Source organism: Psittacula echo (assembly GCF_963264785.1).
Source record: "Psittacula echo genome assembly, chromosome: 5".
Classification (NCBI taxonomy): domain Eukaryota; kingdom Metazoa; phylum Chordata; class Aves; order Psittaciformes; family Psittacidae; genus Psittacula; species Psittacula echo.
In genome coordinates, this window is record NC_137739.1 from 7,817,946 (window position 1) to 7,839,949 (window position 22,004).

The 22,004-nt window shown below is 45.6% G+C and overlaps 1 protein-coding gene across 1 annotated transcript in view; it reads left to right on the forward strand.

Moving 5' to 3' along the window:
• LOC308222329 (uncharacterized protein) overlaps window positions 1-17,406 on the forward strand; it is a gene marked incomplete at both ends in the record, with an annotated part of 33,882 nt that extends 16,476 nt beyond the window's left edge. Inside the window, 19 exon segments of the mRNA XM_080620228.1 lie at window positions 727-1,408; window positions 2,079-2,230; window positions 2,592-2,792; window positions 4,015-4,125; window positions 4,286-4,388; window positions 4,549-4,616; window positions 4,754-4,824; window positions 5,369-5,451; window positions 6,099-6,210; window positions 6,830-6,970; window positions 7,172-7,272; window positions 7,733-7,871; window positions 8,572-9,303; window positions 9,689-9,777; window positions 10,446-11,809; window positions 14,472-14,544; window positions 14,670-15,270; window positions 16,163-16,373; window positions 17,093-17,406. Coding sequence (XP_080476354.1) covers window positions 727-1,408; window positions 2,079-2,230; window positions 2,592-2,792; window positions 4,015-4,125; window positions 4,286-4,388; window positions 4,549-4,616; window positions 4,754-4,824; window positions 5,369-5,451; window positions 6,099-6,210; window positions 6,830-6,970; window positions 7,172-7,272; window positions 7,733-7,871; window positions 8,572-9,303; window positions 9,689-9,777; window positions 10,446-11,809; window positions 14,472-14,544; window positions 14,670-15,270; window positions 16,163-16,373; window positions 17,093-17,406 — 5,348 coding nt within the window.
• Between the last annotated feature and the right edge of the window lie 4,598 nt (window positions 17,407-22,004).

Consider the following 22,004-nt stretch of genomic DNA (forward strand, 5'->3'; position numbering starts at 1 on the left):
GAAACAGGTGATGTGAGCAGCTCTGAGATCACGCTGCTCTGCAAACGCAGGGCGTACGACTCAAAATCCTTTCTAGAAAGAGTTTAAATGTGTTCCATTAAGCAAAGGTATCTCCCCACGGACACTTGTTCGAGGATTGTACCTCCTTTGGTTGAGTTTCAGTCCCTTGAAAGTACTTGTATCTGAACAGGCATCCAAGCAGACCACAATTGCACACACTCTGGGGAAAATCTAAGGTGTAGAAAAGTTTACTTTGTTCTTTTCCTCTCAGCCTTTATCGCAAACATGCAATAAAGCAGAACACTGGCAGGATGACACCTCATGCAAAACAAGGCACATCAGCAAGGCTGGAACAAGCAAACGGCCTCTCCTTGACAGTCAAAAGGGGATTTGAAACACATCACCTTGGTCAGTCTGTGGCTTTGCCAGGACGGCACGTTTCCCTGTGCTGTATCCCGAGCTGCTCTGCAACTCCAACAAGCAAAATTGCTTTGATAAAGCACTGGGTCTCCCAAGCGGTCACTGGCACAGTAGGCACGGCTCAGGTTGAACAAGTTTGTGAAACCCTGCCTGCTACCAGCAGCAGTCCAAAAAAGCCACCCTGTGCCTCCATCATGGAATTAGGGGCTTTCCCTTAAGAACAGAAGGCGCACTCGGAGTAGAAAAGCATCGTGGTAAAAACCCCAGATCCCGAGGCGTGAGCGGCGTTGTTCCTTGCTTGGCGAGGAGGCGGCGGCTCCTCGCGGGGCCTGCCGCCCCCCCCCGGGGAATCGAGCGCTTCGAAGGGTTCCACTTCTCGCCGCCCTCGCGTCCCGTCCGTTAGTTGCCATGAGCACGGAGCCGCCCTAGGCTGCTCGCTGCTGCGGTCCTGCTTCCGGACGGTCCTCGAGCTGCGAGCGCGGAAAGGGACACCCGGGGCGGGGAGGGGCGGGGCGGGGCTGGGACTGAGCCTGAGGTGGAGGGAGAAGGGCGAGGCGAGGGGAAGCGAGGGATCCCTCGGAGCCGTGCTCTGCGCTCGCCTGCCGCGTCAGGGTCGGGTTGGTTTGGCTGTGTTTGGGCTCTTGCCGCTCCCGACAGCGGACGTGCTGCGTGCCGCGCCGGTCCGTGAGAGCAGCGGTGCCAAAATGCTTTTAGGGACCAAAACGCCTCGGAAAGGCAGAGCGGAGGGTGAGCGGGTAGGTGCCTCAGGCTCAGCGCTGGTGACGGAAGGCCGGGCAGTTCCATTTGGAACTGGTACTATGACGTTAACCGACTTTGGGAGCTTATCTTGCGAACCGGGAGAAGCAGACCCTCAGACCCCGGTGAAACACTGGGCAGACGCGCCTTGGGAGAGCAGAGAAACCCCTGGGCGGACGGAGACCACGGTCACGACCCCGGAGCTGACAAACTCGGAGCCCTTCGCTTCCAGGTAAGGTTAAAGTGATAATTGACTGCGGGTTTCCTGGGTTGGCAGATGGATTATTTTTTATGAAAGCAAACAAGTGTGGCCTCTGGGGGTGTGTGTGTGTGTGTGTGTGTGTGTGTGTCCGTTCGGGATGTTCCTTATTTCGAATTTGTGTGTGTGTGTGTGTTTGGTTTTTGGTTTTTTTCGGGGGTTTGGTTTTACTTTTCTGTTGTTGGTTTGGTTTGGGCTTTTTTGTCTTCCTGTAGTGTTGCTTTGTGGAAGTATAGTTTGCAATTTAGAGACATAGAAGTGCCTTCATGTCTTCATGTCCACCTGTAGTAGTTTCCTGTTGCTCCTTATTTCTACTTAGGCATTTTTGTGTATGTTGTTGTTTTACAGTCACTGCTGCAAATGTTTGTTTTGTCATGAGACAAATGCGTAATCGCTGCTCCCCACTTAAACACAGTGTTGTGAGTGGGGTTTTTAGTTTGGTTGTTGTCGTTTGGGGTTTTTTTAATATTTGTTACCAGCTATTTAGTCCTTCAAGTTATTTCTTTGCGACTGCGTGACAGGATCTCCTTCTGGAATGCTTTGTGATATTTTTAAGTCAACCAGAACTTTTATCTTTGATACAGATATGAACGATGACTATAAAGAGGAGAATACCTTCAATATTTAAAAAGCTGTCATTCAGGTGGGCCAACAAATGGCGTGCCAAGAAAGTAACAGCATGCACCGCAAACTTTGGCTGGGTACAACCTGCAGAAGAGCCAAAGAAGGGACCAGGAGGTTCTATTTATTGTAGAAGCACGGAAAAACCCAAGCCTTTTGGCCAGGGAGAACTAAGTAAGTGTGCCTTCTGTCCTTCCCCCCTTTTCTTCAGAACAAAAACCCCAAAAGTTAGAAAACGCAGTTCTCATTTGTTGCACTGATATAAAACAGGGTTGTGATGAATAAAGCCTTCAGCGCTAGGCTGCAATTTTGTGAGTCCCCTAAGGCAACTGAAGGGACTGGTGCTGGAAAATGATGGTTCAAAGCAGTGTGTTGACCTGCGAATTCAAGTGGCAGTGTTTCAGCTGTTCCATCATGTGTTTTGGGTTGTGGAGTAGACCTGGTTGTTCTGGGTGCTCCTGCAGAGTGCTACCTTTTAAACAGCCTTTTTCAAACAGAAACCGTAAATATTTTTGGAAATCTAATTTTCTTGCAGTTGTTAATGATGGAATTGCCCCACCACGTGAAATTCTTTTTCCACCTGAGAAAATCTGCATGGATTGGCAACAGCCACTGAATGTTGGAGTTGGACTGCAGAATCTGGGCAATACGTGTTTCCTTAATGCTACTCTGCAGTGTTTGACGTACACACCTCCTCTGGCCAATTACATGCTGTCTCTTGAACACAGCAAGTCATGTGAGTACTTTCTAGTATTATTATAAATATGTTGGGCAGCTGCAAAGGTAGAAGAAGAACAGGGATTCTGTGGAGAAAACTCGCGGCTTTCCCGTTTTACCTGTAGAAGCCGGCTTTGAATGCGATCTTCGCGGTCTTTTCCAGCCTAAGTGATTCTGTGATTCCATGGTTATTTAGCAGGGAGCTCGGAATGGCATATAAAGTTCATTTGTTCATTTAATGCACAATGGTAAACTTGCAAGTAAAGACCATTTCTTGCTTTGTGTGAATAAAGAAGTATGTTGCAAAGGAAGGCATTTGATGAACATTTGGGATTTGGGTTTCCTGCTGGTAGAAAGGAGGTAAAATTTAGGATGTTGGCATCATAGCTTCTTTGTGTCTGCAGCCTAGATACCGTAGTGTGTTAATATTGCAATAAATGACACGTTCACTCTTGACCCATTAAAAAGGCCCACACCCTAGAAAGCACTACGAGCCAATTTCTGCTGTCCTGAAATGGAAATCTGTGTGGGGCAGTATTAAAATGTAGACTGGTTTTATTCTAGTTAAAAGTTCGTATTTTTTGAACCTTGGAATTTGTGTTCTTTGCACTTCTATGCTTGAATTGATTTAGGCATAGGAGCCTCTTTTCATCTCCATCTAGGTCTATTTTGACAAAGGTACATGCATGCTTTTTGGTTTGGCATCTTAGTGATTATTCCTAGAAATGTAAGTGTGTTTTTTTAACATAGATAAAAATGTTTCCAGTTAAGAACCCTGTTGCAAAAGGGAGGGCAGAAATAATTTAATCTTTCCTTTCTCCCGGAGGTTTCTTAGCTCTGTGTCACGTAGCTCACCTCACAGCAGTATGCTGAAAATAACAGGCATTCTCTCTTAGTGCTGTGTCATCAATGTCAGTAGTGTTTTGTCATATATTCGGCAGCCTGTGGAGTTCACATTCGTGTCAGCCTGCAAAAAAAAAAAAAGTCATTGCAATAGTGACTTAGATTGCTCATCAGAAAATGCATTTTAATGCAAACTCAGTCATCATTTAAATTCTGTACAGGATTGTGTCTTAAAATGCCACAAAACTGTCGGGATATTGACGCCTTAGGAGAAGAGGATGCACATGAAGAATGCACATTGTACCTTTAGCTTAAAGAGTATTAATTCATAAGGCTGGGTTTTGGTTTTTTTGTAGCAATGCATATTTGGCTCGACTGTTGCTTCTTTCACTCTTCAGGTCATGAAAAAGGCTTCTGTATGATGTGTACATTGGAAGCTCACATTAACCAAGTCCTGTGTTGCTCTAATAATGCTATCAAACCTACATCTGTTATCCATGGCCTTAAAAGTAAGTAATTTCAGATGGTTTTATTTTGATATATTTGGTAACTTTTCAAAGAACTATTTGATGCATAGAAATGATTTTGATACTTGGAAGGAAGATATTAGAAATACAAGTTTTCTTTCAATTTCTACGAGATAAATATGACCACCTTCTTATTTATTAGGAATAGGAAAGCATTTCCGTTACGGCAGTCAAGAGGATGCACATGAATTCTTGTCCTTCACTGTTGATGCTTTGCAGAAAACTTGCTTGAATGGAAGCACCAAGTAAGCATAAACAAATTATTTAACTTTTGATTGTTCTCTAGCCCCTTTTACTCCTTTCTTTACTATACTGCATTAAAATCCGTGTCCTTGGTAAAAACTGTTTGAAGAGTTAAATCTGAGCCTCGCATTATCTGAGGTCTGATTTATCATTTCTTTCCAGGTTGGACATATCTTCTCAAGCCACCACACTTATTTATCAAATATTTGGAGGATACCTAAGATCCCAAGGTACTTGTTAAAAATCTTCCTCTCCTTTGAACTGGTCTGTGTCTGTTTGTCTGTAGTAAAGGACTTTGACTAAAGTAATACGTGTGAAGACTTTAAATTTGTCCAGTCAGTGTTAAGCATTTGTATTTTGATTCCAGTGAAATGCTTGAACTGCCAAGCCGTTTCTGATACGTACGAACCATTCCTCGATATTACTTTGGATATAGAGGTAAGGTGTTTTGTGAATATGGGTTGAGCTGTATGGGGACCTGTAGAGCCTTCCAAAGAAAGGCATTTTACTGAAAAAGATACACTGCTAAAAGGAAAGAGCTTGATGCTGGATGGGAGCGGCAATCCTTTGGTCTTGTGTGGAAGGCATCTAGATGCTCTCCATGTTTGCAGTGGGTTTAAGCTGTAAAAGCAGTAATTATGTCTACACAAACACCTATACTCTCACACTTCTCCATTATTCTGCTTCAGCATACGTCTGTCCTTAGGCTGATGGGTTTGACTGTTCTCATTCTTGATGCCATAGCATAGCACAGGAGCTGTCTGTGGCACTGCAAACTTTATTGTTTTGTTTCAGAGTAGAATCGTTTCCACGGGAGGTAAATGCTCAGCGTACTCTGAGGTTTCTGCCTCCTTCACAGTGGTTGCCGGTTGGCAGTAGGTCGCTTGAGGATGAACTAGCAAGGTTCTCTCGCAAACTACCAGGAAGCGTTTGAAGTTTTGCATTTCCAGTGACTTAGTGCTCTACTTTCTTATTCATCCAGGCCGTTACGTCTGTCACCGAGGCTCTAGAACAATTTGTGAAACCTGAACAACTGGGCGGAGAAAACAGCTATAAGTGTAGCAAGTAAGATTCTTACTAATTCCATGTGAACACAAGAGAACGCGTTTCATGTATCACATGAATATCTGGAAATAGAAGAATTCTGGCCATTAGCTCATATTAGACTTTTATTCCTTACTGCTGCCTCTACTGGTGTTTATTAGCCTTCGTAAGAGTGAGGTTGCACACAGAAATATTTGTCTGGCCAGAAGTTACAGGGGATGTCTGCTAAGTAGTGGTGAGCTGAAGCATGGAGCTAAGGACAAGGATTTGGGGTGGGAGGCAACAATCAGCTTGCTGAAGGTCCTAGTGTTCCCTGTGGAACAAAGTGGGATTGGGTCTCAGTGCGTGTGAACGGTGGTCGTTAACATGAGCAGCCTCTAATGGCTCACTAAAAAATGTCTTGCAGGGTTCTCATGCTGAATTGTTGGGAAGCCTTTCCTTTTTGTCATTAGGATAGATGCTCAGATGTTTGCTTGGCTATCGAAAGATAATGTTCTAAATCCTTTGTTTTGTAGAGCTGTCCGCTTACATCCTGTTACCTTCTGTCTGTTAACAAGCCTGAAGTGCAGCGTATGGGTTCATAAGCCTGTGCGAGAGATGAACACTTGTTTGAGTTTTGGGAGGGGGAAGAATTTGCCGTTAACCGTTTGTCTGTGCTGGTTTTTAAGGTGCGAAAACATGGTTTCTGCCTCCAAGAGGTACACAATACATCGCTCCTCCAATGTTCTCGTCATATCGCTGAAAAGATTTGCAGATTTTACTGGTGGCAAGATCAACAAGGTATATTTGCAGCTGTAAAGCAGCTTTATCTTCTTGGAATGGGAGATTTCCCCGAGAAAATATCATTTTAAACAGGGGAAGTTTAGATCGGGTATAAGGAAGAAATTCTTTACTGTTAGGGTGGTGAGGCACTGGAATGGGTTGCCCGGGGAAGCTGTGACTGCTCCATCCCTGGCGGTGTTCAAAGTCAGGTTGGACAGAGCCTTGGGTGGCATGGTTTAGTGGGAGGTGTCCCTGCCCATGGCAGGGGGGCTGGATCTAGATGATCTTAAGGTCCTTTCCAAGCCTAACTATTCTATGATTCTGTGATTCTATGATTTAAAAGTTGTTAATGCTTGCAGGCTGTAACTAGAGACTAATAACAATAGTCTAAGAAAAGTCCATCTAACAACTGTGGCTTACGGTAACCATAGGGGTATACCTCACTCTTAGAGCTAATTCTGCAGAAAAGAGTTCTCTGCAGCTTAAATGACTAAATGTTGTTTCTGAGAAGAGGTATTTTTATAAGAATCAAGAATATATTTGTGTGATCCTAGCCTGTGTTTTCAGAAGGGTTTTTCTCAGGCTGTTCCACCAAGTGATTCCGGGTAATTTTTGAATCTTCCTGTTTTGTGTTTAGGATGTAAAATACCCTGAATATTTGGATCTTCGAGCCTATATGTCCCAATCGATGGGAGAGCCACTCATCTATTCTTTATATGCAGTTCTTGTTCATTTGGGGTTTGGCTGCAGTGCAGGACACTATATCTGCTTCATAAAGGTGGGTACCAGCTTGATTTCTCCCAGGGTAAAATAAACAAAGAAAATCAATGTTACTGGTAACCACCGTTTTGATGGGGAAAAGTTGGATGGTGTGTTCTATTTGATTTGGTTTGGATGGTTTGTGCTGTAGTGTTCTACCTGTGACGGCATTTGAGCAACATGCATTTTGTCTAAAGATGTCACTGTCTTTTATTTGCAGGCCGGCAATGGATTTTGGTATCGAATGAATGATGCCGTAGTGGAGCCTTCTGATATCCAAACAGTTCTCAATCAGCAAGCTTATTTACTTTTTTATGTCAGGTAATACCAACTCCTGAACCTGTTCAGAATATATTTACTTTCCTGTTACTGATACTTGTCTTTTTTTCGGGTGTTGTTATTTCTGTGCTAGGAAAAGATTACAATTTCTGGAATTTGGTTCTGTCTAACCTGAACTTGCCCACAGCATTTACTGCCTTTCATTGCTTGGCGTTAAACTGGTGCGCTTGTGTACATTGCTGTCTATCTGGTCTTTGTAGCTGGCTAATGTAGAAGAGGAGAAATTACGCCATAGATGATGTAAGGGTGAGCTGTCGCTCTGGCAAGGATAGTCATTGTAGGGAGACCATTGTCTGTTTTTTAGTTTGTAGTCTTGGTTGAGCCTTTTGTACATGTCTTGTGTGTCACATCATCTGTTCTTTTCAAATTTTAGAAGGGGGTTTAATCCAAGACCAGGCTGAAAGAAAAACTCTAAACTGAGATCACTGCTTTTTTTCCCAAGGCGCTATGATTTGACACTTGGAGAACGTGGTTTTTACTTACCAGCACCGTCTGACCCCTGCTCATTCCTTGGTCAGTGGGGGCCTAATAGTAAGCAGGACGGATTTATGGGACCGCAGCTTCCTCCTCATATGATTAAGGTAATTTGCAGGGAGCAGATAATGGCACCAAATTGATAATGTTGTTTTCTTTTGACTGGGGGTGGGGGGTGTGTTGTTGTTTTGTAGCGTCTGAGTTTTATTTTCCCTCCCACACTGCAGCTTTCTTCACAACCGTCAGCAACAGCCAGAATTATTCCAACAGTGGCTAATCCTAAATTGTGCAGCCATGCTACTTCATTATACTTCCAACTCAAAGTGCTTTCTAAAGCACTGGGAGCTACGCTTTTCAGATGCTTGAAGGAGCCTATTAATTCCTGATGATGATGATGATGATAAGAACAATAGTAGTAGTAATAATTCAATATCACTCCGCCAGTGTTCATTTAGCTGAGTCAGTGAAAACGATTTTTCTTGGTCCTGCGTACCAGAGCAATTATTGCAGTGTTTTCGAGGAATGTTTAAAGGGGAAAGTAAATACATTTGGGAAGAGCTTTAGTCAATGTTTAGTTGTTTGTGTGGGTTTCAAAAATGAGGCTCATTTGATACCAATATGCAGTAAATCAAAAGCAGCAGGAATTAAACACACTTGTTGGACTTAGGTTGATATTGGAAGTGGGGTGTTTTTTCTTCTTCGGTGGTGAGGCAATTTGTAGAAATATTTAGTAGGAGAATTTAATGTTTTCATAAGTGCTGTGTGATTGCACATATTCATCTTGCAATCTTTTCTTTTTAAATACAGAATTCAAGTCATTTAAATGGAAATGGACCCCTAGAAGAGGATACAAATCCTGTTGGTATCTCCATAAAAAGTCTATCTTCAGCTCTACCAACAGCTTGCATTCAAAACTGGGCAATTACCAGGCCTTCAGCTACGGATCCATCAAAAGCCCAGAAGATCACTGGAAGTATTAATAACAAATTGCCTGAGCGGCAGACCGTGTCACAGGCTGGCCATCTTACCAGTGCTTTGGAGAATGAGGATCTCAGCAAGGCCGTTCCTTCCTCCACAATTACAAACTCTTTCAGAGCAGAGTCTACCTCAGATGCCTCTACAGTGGCAGTTGCTGCTGACATTTCCAGACAGGAAGTTCCTGATGAAATGTTTGTAGAGCCAGCAGTGAATGGAAGTCCTACACTCGGCTCCGATGCTACGGTTCCTTCCAGTGCAGAGTCTTCAGGAAAATCTGAGGCGTCGAATGGCGTGTTTAAAATGAATTTCAGCGTATCTTCCAACGGAATTGTGATTTGGGAGGCGGTCGGCACATTGCAGAATTCCCATTCTTTCTGTGAGAGGGCTGAAAAAGAGAGTTCCCATCATGAGCTGCCAAAAAATGATTCACTAAATGGTGCTGTTAGTTTAGATACTGGATCTAAACAAAATGGACTGAAACTTGATGATTTTACTTGCGAAGTCCAACCTGCTAAACCTTCTGAGATTTTCTTTGCTAAAACAAATGGATTGCTTGAACCAGTGAGTTATGTTTGTTCCATCTAGAACTTCTCACCTATGGTGTCCTTAGTATTCAGGAGCTTTAAAATGTTCCTAATTCATGTGAAATACTGTTAACACACACAGCACAAATTTCATGGTTAACACTTTGTGCTGTTGTCCCCTTAGAATTTGCAGAGCTGAACTGGCATGTGAGAACATGTCAGCTTCAGAAAAGTTCAGCTGAGATAGTACTTGATAAGTTTCATAAACATATTTGGGGGTGGGGAAGGGGTGATGTTTGAAATGGCAATAGTGCACGTAAGGCAAAGTGATCTTGCTTAATAACTAATGAGGAAATTTTGCAAACATTTTTCAGCTAAAGGTAGTATATTTTTGTCTGTTAACGTCTGCATTTTAATTGTAGGTACCTGAAGCTGAGTCACCAATTCCTCAAGAAATAATCTTAGAATCCCTGGCCTACAGCCACCTGAACAGGCTGTCAGCGCAAACAAGGTAAACCGGGTATACTCTGATGAAAACAAGATTTCATACAAGTTTATCATTGTTTTACCCCTTTGCTAATTCTATTTAGTAGAAAGCTTTGAACCAGTACAGCAAATTCCACACTGTACATGTAGGGTTGCAGACATCAGCACTGAAGATGTATTATTCCGATATTAAATACGAGCAGATGCCTCTCAGAATAGTTCTGTTTCTTCACGGAATTATTTTCCTTTTTTTAACGATTGGATTTCTTTTTCCAATGTAAATTCCCCACCTCCTGCCCTCCCATTTTGGGGGGAGGGACGGACATTAATGAGTTGACTTTTTTCTAGTTAGGGGAGAGCGAACCTAGTGGTGCTGGCTACTGATGTGATGTAGAGCAGTGAGCAGAGGGAGACAAATGTGCTGGGTGTGGGTTTTTAATGTACTCCTTGCAGACTCGAGAAGAAAAACACCTTCTCTGGGCGCTGCTGAATGAATAAGAATCGGTTTCTAAAGGGGACTGCCTTACAGAGTCTCTTTAGAAAGCTACAGTTTCCAAACCGTGTAAGGGAGTTTAGAAACAGACAGAGTTTACCAGTAGCCAGCAAATCTTTTACTTAAGGGGATTTGTGCTCCCAACATTTATCTTTTAGGTGAACTTTTCCAAGTGAAAAATGTGGTTTTATTTTGTGCAGTGTCCCTGCACCTCAGAAGTCTGAGGGCGATCGTCTTATGGAAACCATAGTGACGGAAACAGTGTCTGTCTATGAACAATCCGGGACGCCTCTTTCCAACCTTGGCTGTGAGATTGAGAGTCCTTTTACTGTATCAGACTGTGAAACCATTGCTACCAAAGAAGTTGCTGAAAGTATTATAACAAAAGCTGATAACGTACAACCCAGTATCAACGGTCAGCACAAGGTCAGGAAAAAATCCTTGGGTACTGAATGGGAATACGTTGGGCAGTGTGAGTCCGAAGACAGCAGAGACAAAGACAAACCAAGAAGACCAAAAGAACCTGCACTCATTGCAAAAGGAGATCCTTCGTATATCAAAGGGTCTCCTGAGAGTGAAGAGAAATTAGGGCAAACTTCCTTTGTGAAGTCTGACATTGAATGTAGTCCTAAAAAACTTGCATCTCTAGGTATTACAGATAAATGCCAAGATACGGAGGACATTTCTAATAACTATGTAGAGGTACCACCTGTTAATGACTCTTCTATTGCAAAGCTGGATAAAGTTCTGGAGAGTCAGTTCTCCAGGCAAAATGAGGGGCTGAATAATAAAAAATGCGAAGAGGATAATAGGCAAAAATACGAGGAGAAGATACACGACTCCAAAAAACCTGACAAAGAACACTACCGAAAGAAGAGACAATACTCTGAGATTAAAGAGCAGAAGCAAAGCAGGAGCAAAGCGGATGATCGTTCCTACAAAAGGAGGCGCTCTCGCAGCATGGAAACAAATAAGCAATATCATCATAAGCAGGACTATTACAATGAAAGGAAGTACAGACCTTCCCATAATGAAAGAAGCAGTCCAAATAACAGCAGAAGCTCAGGAAAATACTCTCGTTATAGATCGCGAAGCAGAGAAAGAACAGAACAAGACAGAAATAGGTATTCCCATTCCAAAGGAGAGAGAACTTGGAGCAGGGAAAGATACTATCAAGATGAAGCACGGAGATGGGAAAAACGCAGGTGTTACAAGGGTTATTACTCTGTTCATGGAACAGGAGATGGTAGAGAGAGGAAATCCTCTCATTTTGATAAGGACTTTGACAAATTGAGTCAGTTCTACAAATCACGTAGGGATCATCACTGCCAGAGCAGATGGGCTCACACCAGTCACTCCAGGGAGGAAGGAGCCCATCACTTCAGTAGGCACAGAGGGAACTTCCGTCATGGTTCAGTACCTCAGCGGCAGTCTGAAAAACACTCTCGGGAAAGGCACGCACCTCCACCTGCCTCAGCTCGTGCACATTTTGACAACGCTTTCTGGGAAAATGAAAAACTTAGACTTGGCAAGAGGAAATACAGTGACAGAGAAGGAAGGGAAAGTGAAATGGGAAAGAAATGCTGCAAGACAGATGACCAAAGAATGAAAAAAGATGAGAAGGTCAAGAAGAAAAAGAAGTCCAAAGATAAATATCGAGAGAAGGATTACAAGTAAGCAGGGATTCCAGCATAATCTGCCATTTTTTTTCCTAACACTTTTCTCTGTGTTTCTCATGCCTGCCTTTTCCCCATTGTTTCTAAGTGATTTATGTAGGATAATCTGACTAGGTGTTGGTCATTAGGCTAGTCATTAGGTTGGTCAAGCCAACATAGGAAAGATGTTGCTGAATAGCGTTAGAACGCTAGACCTGGAGCACAAAGTTAAGAACCTGTCGTGGTTTAAGCCCAGCCTGCTGAACCCAGGGCAGAGCCAGATCTGCGCACTGTTCTTGATTAGGTTACAACAATTATGTATTTTTAATTCCACATATTCCACAAATAGCCCCTGTCAGGATTTGTGTACAAACCAAGACTTACTGGTCCTTAATCTGAGGGCTTATGTTTGCTGCATCCAAAGTCAGATGTGCAGAAATTACTACAAAATAGGTGACACACAGCAAGTCATCACCTGTGGTAAAAGAAATAACATTCCATACACGCATCAAACGCTGCATCCGTTTTCCTATTTTTAAGCTGCGAGTTTCCTTCAGCCTTCCGCATTTGCAATGACTGGGACTGGTTTGGCTTTAGTGAATGGTTTTGCCAGCAGGTGGCCAAATCTGGTTCTTTCTAAACCAGTCAAAAGTATAGGAAGAAATTCAATGTCTTGCACCCCACTACACAGGTCAGGGGCATTAAGATTAGTGCACTATCTGTGTAGGCGTAAGAGATGTTAACCGATAAACACAGTGCTAGAACCCCACTTTGATCCACTGCTTGCAACACAAGTGGGATATGAGGGCTGTGAAAAGCAATTTGTTAAGTCTGCAGAATTTGAGTATTTCCTCAGGTCCATAGATGTTAACGAACTTCCTGTTGTGGAAGGTCTGTCTTTAAAAATATTAAATGAATGGGTCTCAAGTAGGAATTTTCACCTTAGCATAGATCCAAACTGCAGTCAGTTTGGAAGTGGGGAAGCTACCTTCTCAAGTCCGTCGGATAATATAGTCACAGAGCAGGTGGAGCTGTGTGCAGGCTTGAGACTTCTCTTTCAGAAACCAAACCACTGAGACAGGGTTTGACATTGAATGTCATGAGAGGGAGTGACATTGGCTTCTTTTGTCTTTCAGATGCAAAGCTCACTGATGGAATCCTTCGCTACCTAAACTAAACCTACTGACAAAACCAGCTAGGTCTCATCGTCAAACCTGACTCTTTACCATCAAAACTGTGTACAATCAAGGCTGATGGTTTACCCTGAAACCTGGCTGTTTACCATCAAGAATGACTCTACCATCAAAACTGACTGTTTACCATCAAGCCTGGCTTTGCCATCAAACCTGACGCTTTAGCACCAAACCTGTTTTCCATTGAACCTGCCTTTACCATCAGAACTGACTCTCTACCATCAAATGTGACTTTTTACCACCAAACCTGACTGTTTGCACCAAACCTGACTGTTTATCATCGAACCTGGATTTGCCATCAAAAAAGATGAATCTTTGCCTTCAAAAACAACAACTCTTTATCTTCAAACTGGACTTTATCGATGTGGACCATCAAAACTTAGAATTTCTGATTGAAACATTTACCATCAAGACAAAATCCATACGTTTTAATTCCGTTCTCTGAATATACTGTCACTTGCCTGAAGTCTCAGTTGTCTTTGTCTCTCTAAAGTGGCTAGCTCCAGACAAATTCATAGGGTGATTTTAATTTTTATTATTAAATGCTATCAAACTGTGATGCACTTCATATTCACTGGTCCTGCATCAGGAGCGCAGTGATTGGGAACCTCAGTGAAATACAGTTCCTCTGACTTATCTGTCTGGTCTGATTAATCGACTTGAGGACAAGAGATCTGAGTTGTTCTTGCCTTATATTTGACTGAAGCTCATGGAAGGGAACGGACAAAATCCCTCTTTAATTCAGGGTGGGAAACCAGCTCTTAATGGAGTAACATTCACAGCAACACAGCTATGAGTGTTCAGCTTTACAAGAACAATCTATTTTGCAGGTGAGGAATTTTCTCTCTGAAAAAGTAAACCTGTCAATTTAAATCAGTGTGCCTAAAGGTAGGCAAAGAGGCCTTTGACTTACAAGAGCAGTTGCAAAATCAGATCTTAACCTCTGAAACCAGTAAATCAGCACGCACCTCCCATGTATTCTTGGTAAATGAGGAGCTATGCAACAGTAGGGTTTCACACTTTATTTTAGAGAAAGGCTCCAGGCTGAAGCAACAGGTCCTCCTGATAAATGAAAACGTTACGATTGCAGTGGATTTGCATAGAACGTCACATTTTAAACAATGATTGATACAGAGTATGTCATGCAAATCACTTGTGTACGCCAAGTTATGACTTAGATCAGTCCCTATCTGTGCGGCGTTTACATTTTATATTCAAACTGTAGCTAGAAACATTTTCTAAGAAAATCTAGAAATGGAACTGGTAAGCCACAAGTCTTAGCTTGTAGGATTTGGTCTACAAGAGACCTAGCTTTTCCAGCCAGCATATCTACATAGGGATGTACTAAATCTGAAAAATATGCATTGTTTTCACCTAGAAAGCATTCTAGTTGCTGCTCAGTTGGCAGAGGTTCAGTTTTGTACCAGTTTAAAGCGGTTCAAAATGTTTCAGTAACGTAGCGCTTATTTTGTCAGAATAGCGTCAATTTTAAGCCAGTCCGGCTGAGCCGAAGTTTCCTGTACATTTCTCTGCCTGCACTGCACTGGCACCGCGGCTGATGGAAGTGGCCACACAGCTCAGCTGCTGAGCGGAGCCGGCACGGCAAAAAGAAGGGAAAGAGAGCGGCGGGAGCAGCCGGCTCGGCCCGGCTCGGCTCGGCTCGGCTCGGCTGGGCTCTTCTCAGCTCTGGCGGCCGCTGTCCTCCTGCCTGCCGGGCAGCGGAGGGGTGGGACTCCCCGTCGGGGCGGGGCTGGGCGACGTCCCCAGTATGGGGCGGACGGACCCAGCCCCGCCGACGCCGCCACCGGCGCCACGGCCACCACCGCCTGGCCCGGCAGGACCGGGGCGGGGCGGGGCGGGGCGGGAGAGCGCTGAGGCGGGGCGGCGCTGCGCCTGCCCCCGCAGCACCGGTTGCCGCGGGCCGGAGGTGCCCGGTGGGGCTGGGTCGGAGCGTGAGGCGGAGGGAGAAGGGCGAGGCGAGGGGAAGCGAGGGATCCCTCGGAGCCGTGCTCTGCCCTCGCCTGCCGCGTCAGGGTCGGGTTGGTTTGGCTGTGTTTGGGCTCTTGCCGCTCCCGACAGCGGACGTGCTGCGTGCCGCGCCGGTCCGTGAGAGCAGCGGTGCCAAAATGCTTTTAGGGACCAAAACGCCTCGGAAAGGCAGAGCGGAGGGTGAGCGGGTAGGTGCCTCAGGCTCAGCGCTGGTGATGGAAGGCCGGGCAGTTCCATTTCGGACTGGACGTTAACCGACTTTGAGAGCTTATCTTGCGACCCGGGAGAAGCAGACCCTCAGACCGCGGTGAAACACTGGGCACGCACCCCTGGGAGGACAGCGAGACCCCTGGGGGGTCACAAACTGCGGCCCCTGTGCGGACACAGAGGGCACCCCTGTGCGGAGAGACGCAGACCCTCAGGCCGCTCTCTGCTCCGTACAACTCGCGGTCCCCGATCTCGGAGGCGCCAGTAGTGGCAGGAAGCCTTGCTGGGCTCCGACAGCGAGGAATGAGAGCTTCGAATGCCTCTCTACTTCGTGTACCTAACTGGCTTCCAGTTAATATCTTCCTTAACTGGAATAACTGCGAGTTTCCCAGCTTGGCAGCTGCATTCTTTTTTATGACAGTAAACGAGTGCGGCGTGTTTGTGTTCGGGATGTTCCTCTTTTTTTTTTTTTTTCACTCGCTTTGGACTTTTTTCTGCCGGTAGCGTTGCTTTGTGGAAATGGAGTTTGCCATTAAGAGACATAAAAGTGCCTTCATGTCTTCATGTCTACCTGTAGTAGTTTTGTATTGCTCCTTATTTCTACTTAGGCATTTTTGTGTATGTTACTGGTTTTTTTACAGTCACTGCTGCAAATGTTTGTTTTGTCATGAGACAAATGCGTAATCGCTACTGCCCACTTAAACGCAGTTTTGTGAGTGGGGTTTTTAGTTTGGTTGTTGTTTGGGGTTTTATAATAATTTTTACCAGTTACTTAGTTCTTCAAGTTATTTCTTTGAGACTGCGTGACAGGATCTCCTTCTGGAATGCTCCGTGATATTCTTAAGTCAACCAGGACTTTTACCTCTGTTCCAGATACGAACAATGACTATAATGAGGAGAATATCTGCAATATTTAAAAACCTGTCATTCAGGCGGGCCAACAAATGTCACGCGAGGAAAACAACACCATCCACCACAAACTTGGGCCAAGTACCTCCTGCAGAAGAGCCAAAGAAGGGACCGGGAGGTTCTGTTTATTGCAGAACCTCTGAAAAACCCAAGCCTTTTGGCCAGGGAGAGCTAAGTAAGTGTGCCTTCTGTCCTTCCCCCCTTCAAAAAAAAACCAAAAAAAACCAAAACGAAAAGTAGAAAACGCAGTTCTCATTTGTTGCGCTGATATAAAACAGGGTTGTGATGAATAAAGCCTTCAGCGCTAGGCTGTAAATTTGTGAGTCGCCTAAGGCAACTGAAGGGACTGGTGCTGGAAAACCTACGGTTTTATCGATTTAAAAATCCACTTGTAACAATCGGTTTTGAGGAGCTTTTTAGAATACACAGACTTACCCAGGTCTTCTGTGTTGTGCAGAGAAAAATACATTTTACCTTTGTGTTTATGGCTTCCATTATTCACAAGTCTCTGAATGCTAACCCTGCTCCCGAGGAGGTCTGGCATCTGTAGGGCTACCTGCTCTGCTAGTTACTCGCATGTTTTTCCATCTTAGTTCTTGTATTTATTAGCATAGAATTACAAATGTAAATTTGTGGTTTAAGTTACAATAAGGAAAAAGGCCAGAGTGGTAGTTTGTCTTGTACTGGAAGAATTGAAACGGATAAATAAACCATAGTTCAAAAGAGTCTGTTGACCTGCAAATTCAAGTGGCAGTGTTTAAGCTGTTCCATCACGGTTTTTTGCGTTGTGGAGTAGACCTGGTGGGTTTGGGTGCTGCTGCAGAGTGCTACCTTTTAAACATCCTTTGTCAAACAGAAACCGTAAATAGTTTTGGAAATCTAATTTTCTTGCAGTTGTTAACGATGGAATTGCCCCACCACGTGAAATTCTTTTTCCACCTGAGAAAATCTGCATGGATTGGCAACAGCCACTGAATGTTGGAGTTGGACTGCAGAATCTGGGCAATACGTGTTACCTTAATGCTACTCTGCAGTGTTTAACTTATGCACCTCCTCCCGCCAATTACGTGCTTTCTCTGGCACACAACAAGTCCCTGACACAGAGCCCGACCCCGGGGCGGACAGAGCAGCAGACCCCGCAGCTGACAAACCCGAACCCCCGTTCGGACAGACGCAACCCCGGGGCCGCTCTGGCTGCTCCGTACTAATCGCGGTCCCGGGGCTCGGGGTCGCCAGCAGTAGCAGGAAGCGGAACTGGGCTCCGACAGCGGGGCAGCGGGAGCTTCGAGTGCCTCTCTACTTCGTGTACCTACCTGGCTTCCAGTTACGGTTAAAGTGATCAAAGAACTGCGAGTTTCCTAGCTTGGCAGCTGGATTCTTTTTTATGAAAGTAAAAAGGTATTACGTGTGTGCCTCTCGGGGACGTAAGGGGTGGATTCTGTTGAAACAGACCTGCTGCCCCCCTGAGGTGACAACCCCAACCTATTGCTGTATTTAACTTGGTTTGCGTGAGGTGCGGGCCTCTCAGGGACTTCAGAGGTGGGTTTCGTTGAAGCAAAACGTGCTGCCTCCCTGAGGCGGTCGTCCCGTTCAGAAATGGATAGCAGTGAAGCTGCCCCTGAAGGCAGAGATGTGTTGTGTGGTCTTTTAGAGAAACAGAAGGCTCGCCTCTCTCTGCCAGGGGCAGAATGGGCCGAGAAAAATCGGCATAATTTGCAAAGTGTAACAGACCGAATAAGCGCCCTGCAAAAGGACGCAAAACTGCGGCCCGGAGAGGGTAACTCCGTTGTCTGCGCCGTACTGGGCGCCATCTTGACTGCTGCACCGGAGGCTGGCGCAGAACAACAAACAGCTGAATCTCAGTTCATACAAACTTCACCAGACCTGGTCCGAGCCCTGCAGGACCAGGTAGTTAACTTAAAAGAACCGTTAGACAATGAGAAAAATCAGGCTAACTGCTTGCAATGTGCCCTGAAAGAGCAACTCCTTGCAGAGAAAAGCGCCCCTGCACAGGGCGGAGAAAACAACTGAATATCCCCACAGGGCCCTGGGAGAGGCGGGACTAAGCGTAGAAAAGTGAAACGTTCCTGCCGCTTCTCTCCGCCCCTTGATAAATAGGGAATCTGCTTAGGAAGGCGGAGAGAACCAATTCCCACCGCTTGCCACCAGAGAGGTTCCGTTATCCTGCTCCGGAGTGAGCTAAACTTCAAAAGCAATCGGGTCGTACTCCAAAGGAATCAGAAACAGAATCTGTTTGGAGAGTATCGCTGTCTGGGGGAGGTGGATTTTTACGGAGTGAGAAGGAAGCTGAGGGATATTTGGGGCCAGCAGTATTTTTAACCACCGGCGACCACTGCGCACCCTGGTCCTTAACTCCAAGAGCAGCTTAGTGGGCTGGAGGACTTGACCCTTTGGAGAGGGGAGATCCCCTCGCCATCACAGGGGCAGTCGACCAGTGGGTAGCAAATGTGCAGAAAGCAGCATGTCTGCAAAGGATGTACGATCGGGAACTTAAACAGGAGGCCCCGATGATGATAGCGGTCGATCCCGAAAACACAGGACTTCCCTCATTCGGGCTCTTCCCGACTCCTTGGAAGCCATGGGGATCCAGTTACAGGGAAAGATAAGAGCAACATCCCAAAGTGAAAGGGCCGTTGCTGCCCTGGAAGGACTGCGTTCACCTGATCGAAAGACAGAGAAGAAAGTATTTGCCCAGGAGCTAGAAATAGTCCTGAGAAGAGGCAAGGGTTGTGGACATTGGGGTGATGACAGGCTATTCCTAAAGATTGAATGGATGGATTACCCAGTGATAAATTGGAAAAGCTGGTGCTAGAGTGGCCTGAAAGAAACCCCATGGGCCCTAAAGAAAAGGAAAAATGTGGAAGGCCCCAGTGTCCCCAGCACAAACCAGCTCCACCCCATGAGTGTGAGCAGAAGGGTGGAGGGTGAAAATATATTCGACAGCTCACTGAAGACAGTTAAGGCAAATAACTTGTTTTGTGGGACCTGATCTGGTGCCACATTTTTCACTTGCTTCGTATGTTTTGTACAACCTCATAGAGAACACAACTCATAATGCTATTGCCCATTGTCCTGCAGGATTTCAGAGGATTGCACAATTTTGTTAGATGGTTTCTCCCTTGGTTGGGAGTGAGTGAGTTAGGAAAAACTCTCAGTTGCCTGGTTTTGTCTCTCTAAAGTGGCCAGCTGAAGACAAATTCATAGGGTGATTTTAATTTTTATTATTAAATGCTATCAGACTGTGACACACTTCTTCTTCACTGGTCCTGCATCAGGAGACCAGTGAGTGGAGAACCTGTAGGAAACACAGGGCATCTGAATAATCTTTCTGATTTATCTAAGCTGTGTTGTTCGGAGATTTTAATGCTAAGAAATACTACATTTCCTGCTACAATCGCCTTAGTTACACATTACTCTCAAATAGTTATTCCTGCTGGGTAGAAGAACTTCAACTAAATACAGCAAATTAACTCCCAAGGCATTTCCTTCCTGCTTCTAGGCAGGCATCCTCACCTGGTTGAATAAATAGATTTTCAGAAGGGAAGAACTGATACAAAAGTGCTTCACGGCTTATTAGTGCTTTTGTAATCTCACATTTCTCCAGAAATACTTTATTGGCTGCTTTTCACAGCCTTGCACTCATTGGTACCACTGATCTGGCTTATTTGCATTACAACTGTACTTGTACAGAGCTCAAACTGATGCATGCATTGCTGAAGAACAAAACCTGAAGTTGCGGACCAGAAGACTCGAAACAGGTGATGTGAGCAGCTCTGAGATCACGCTGCTCTGCAAACGCAGGGCGTACGACTCAAAATCCTTTCTAGAAAGAGTTTAAATGTGTTCCATTAAGCAAAGGTATCTCCCCACGGACACTTGTTCGAGGATTGTACCTCCTTTGGTTGAGTTTCAGTCCCTTGAAAGTACTTGTATCTGAACAGGCATCCAAGCAGACCACAATTGCACACACTCTGGGGAAAATCTAAGGTGTAGAAAAGTTTACTTTGTTCTTTTCCTCTCAGCCTTTATCGCAAACATGCAATAAAGCAGAACACTGGCAGGATGACACCTCATGCAAAACAAGGCACATCAGCAAGGCTGGAACAAGCAAACGGCCTCTCCTTGACAGTCAAAAGGGGATTTGAAACACATCACCTTGGTCAGTCTGTGGCTTTGCCAGGACGGCACGTTTCCCTGTGCTGTATCCCGAGCTGCTCTGCAACTCCAACAAGCAAAATTGCTTTGATAAAGCACTGGGTCTCCCAAGCGGTCACTGGCACAGTAGGCACGGCTCAGGTTGAACAAGTTTGTGAAACCCTGCCTGCTACCAGCAGCAGTCCAAAAAAGCCACCCTGTGCCTCCATCATGGAATTAGGGGCTTTCCCTTAAGAACAGAAGGCGCACTCGGAGTAGAAAAGCATCGTGGTAAAAACCCCAGATCCCGAGGCGTGAGCGGCGTTGTTCCTTGCTTGGCGAGGAGGCGGCGGCTCCTCGCGGGGCCTGCCGCCCCCCCCCGGGGAATCGAGCGCTTCGAAGGGTTCCACTTCTCGCCGCCCTCGCGTCCCGTCCGTTAGTTGCCATGAGCACGGAGCCGCCCTAGGCTGCTCGCTGCTGCGGTCCTGCTTCCGGACGGTCCTCGAGCTGCGAGCGCGGAAAGGGACACCCGGGGCGGGGAGGGGCGGGGCGGGGCTGGGACTGAGCCTGAGGTGGAGGGAGAAGGGCGAGGCGAGGGGAAGCGAGGGATCCCTCGGAGCCGTGCTCTGCCCTCGCCTGCCGCGTCAGGGTCGGGTTGGTTTGGCTGTGTTTGGGCTCTTGCCGCTCCCGACAGCGGACGTGCTGCGTGCCGCGCCGGTCCGTGAGAGCAGCGGTGCCAAAATGCTTTTAGGGACCAAAACGCCTCGGAAAGGCAGAGCGGAGGGTGAGCGGGTAGGTGCCTCAGGCTCAGCGCTGGTGACGGAAGGCCGGGCAGTTCCATTTGGAACTGGTACTATGACGTTAACCGACTTTGGGAGCTTATCTTGCGACCCGGGAGAAGCAGACCCTCAGACCCCGGTGAAACACTGGGCAGACGCGCCTTGGGAGAGCAGAGAAACCCCTGGGCGGACGGAGACCACGGTCACGACCCCGGAGCTGACAAACTCGGAGCCCTTCGCTTCCAGGTAAGGTTAAAGTGATAATTGACTGCGGGTTTCCTGGGTTGGCAGATGGATTATTTTTTATGAAAGCAAACAAGTGTGGCCTCTGGGGGTGTGGGGGTGTGTGGGTGTGTGTGTGTGTGTGTGTCCGTTCGGGATGTTCCTTATTTCGAATTTGTGTGTGTGTGTGTGTTTGGTTTTTGGTTTTTTTCGGGGGTTTGGTTTTACTTTTCTGTTGTTGGTTTGGTTTGGGCTTTTTTGTCTTCCTGTAGTGTTGCTTTGTGGAAGTATAGTTTGCAATTTAGAGACATAGAAGTGCCTTCATGTCTTCATGTCCACCTGTAGTAGTTTCCTGTTGCTCCTTATTTCTACTTAGGCATTTTTGTGTATGTTGTTGTTTTACAGTCACTGCTGCAAATGTTTGTTTTGTCATGAGACAAATGCGTAATTGCTGCTCCCCACTTAAACACAGTGTTGTGAGTGGGGTTTTTAGTTTGGTTGTTGTCGTTTGGGGTTTTTTTAATATTTGTTACCAGCTATTTAGTCCTTCAAGTTATTTCTTTGCGACTGAGTGACAGGATCTCCTTCTGGAATGCTTTGTGATATTTTGAAGTCAACCAGAACTTTTATCTTTGATACAGATATGAACG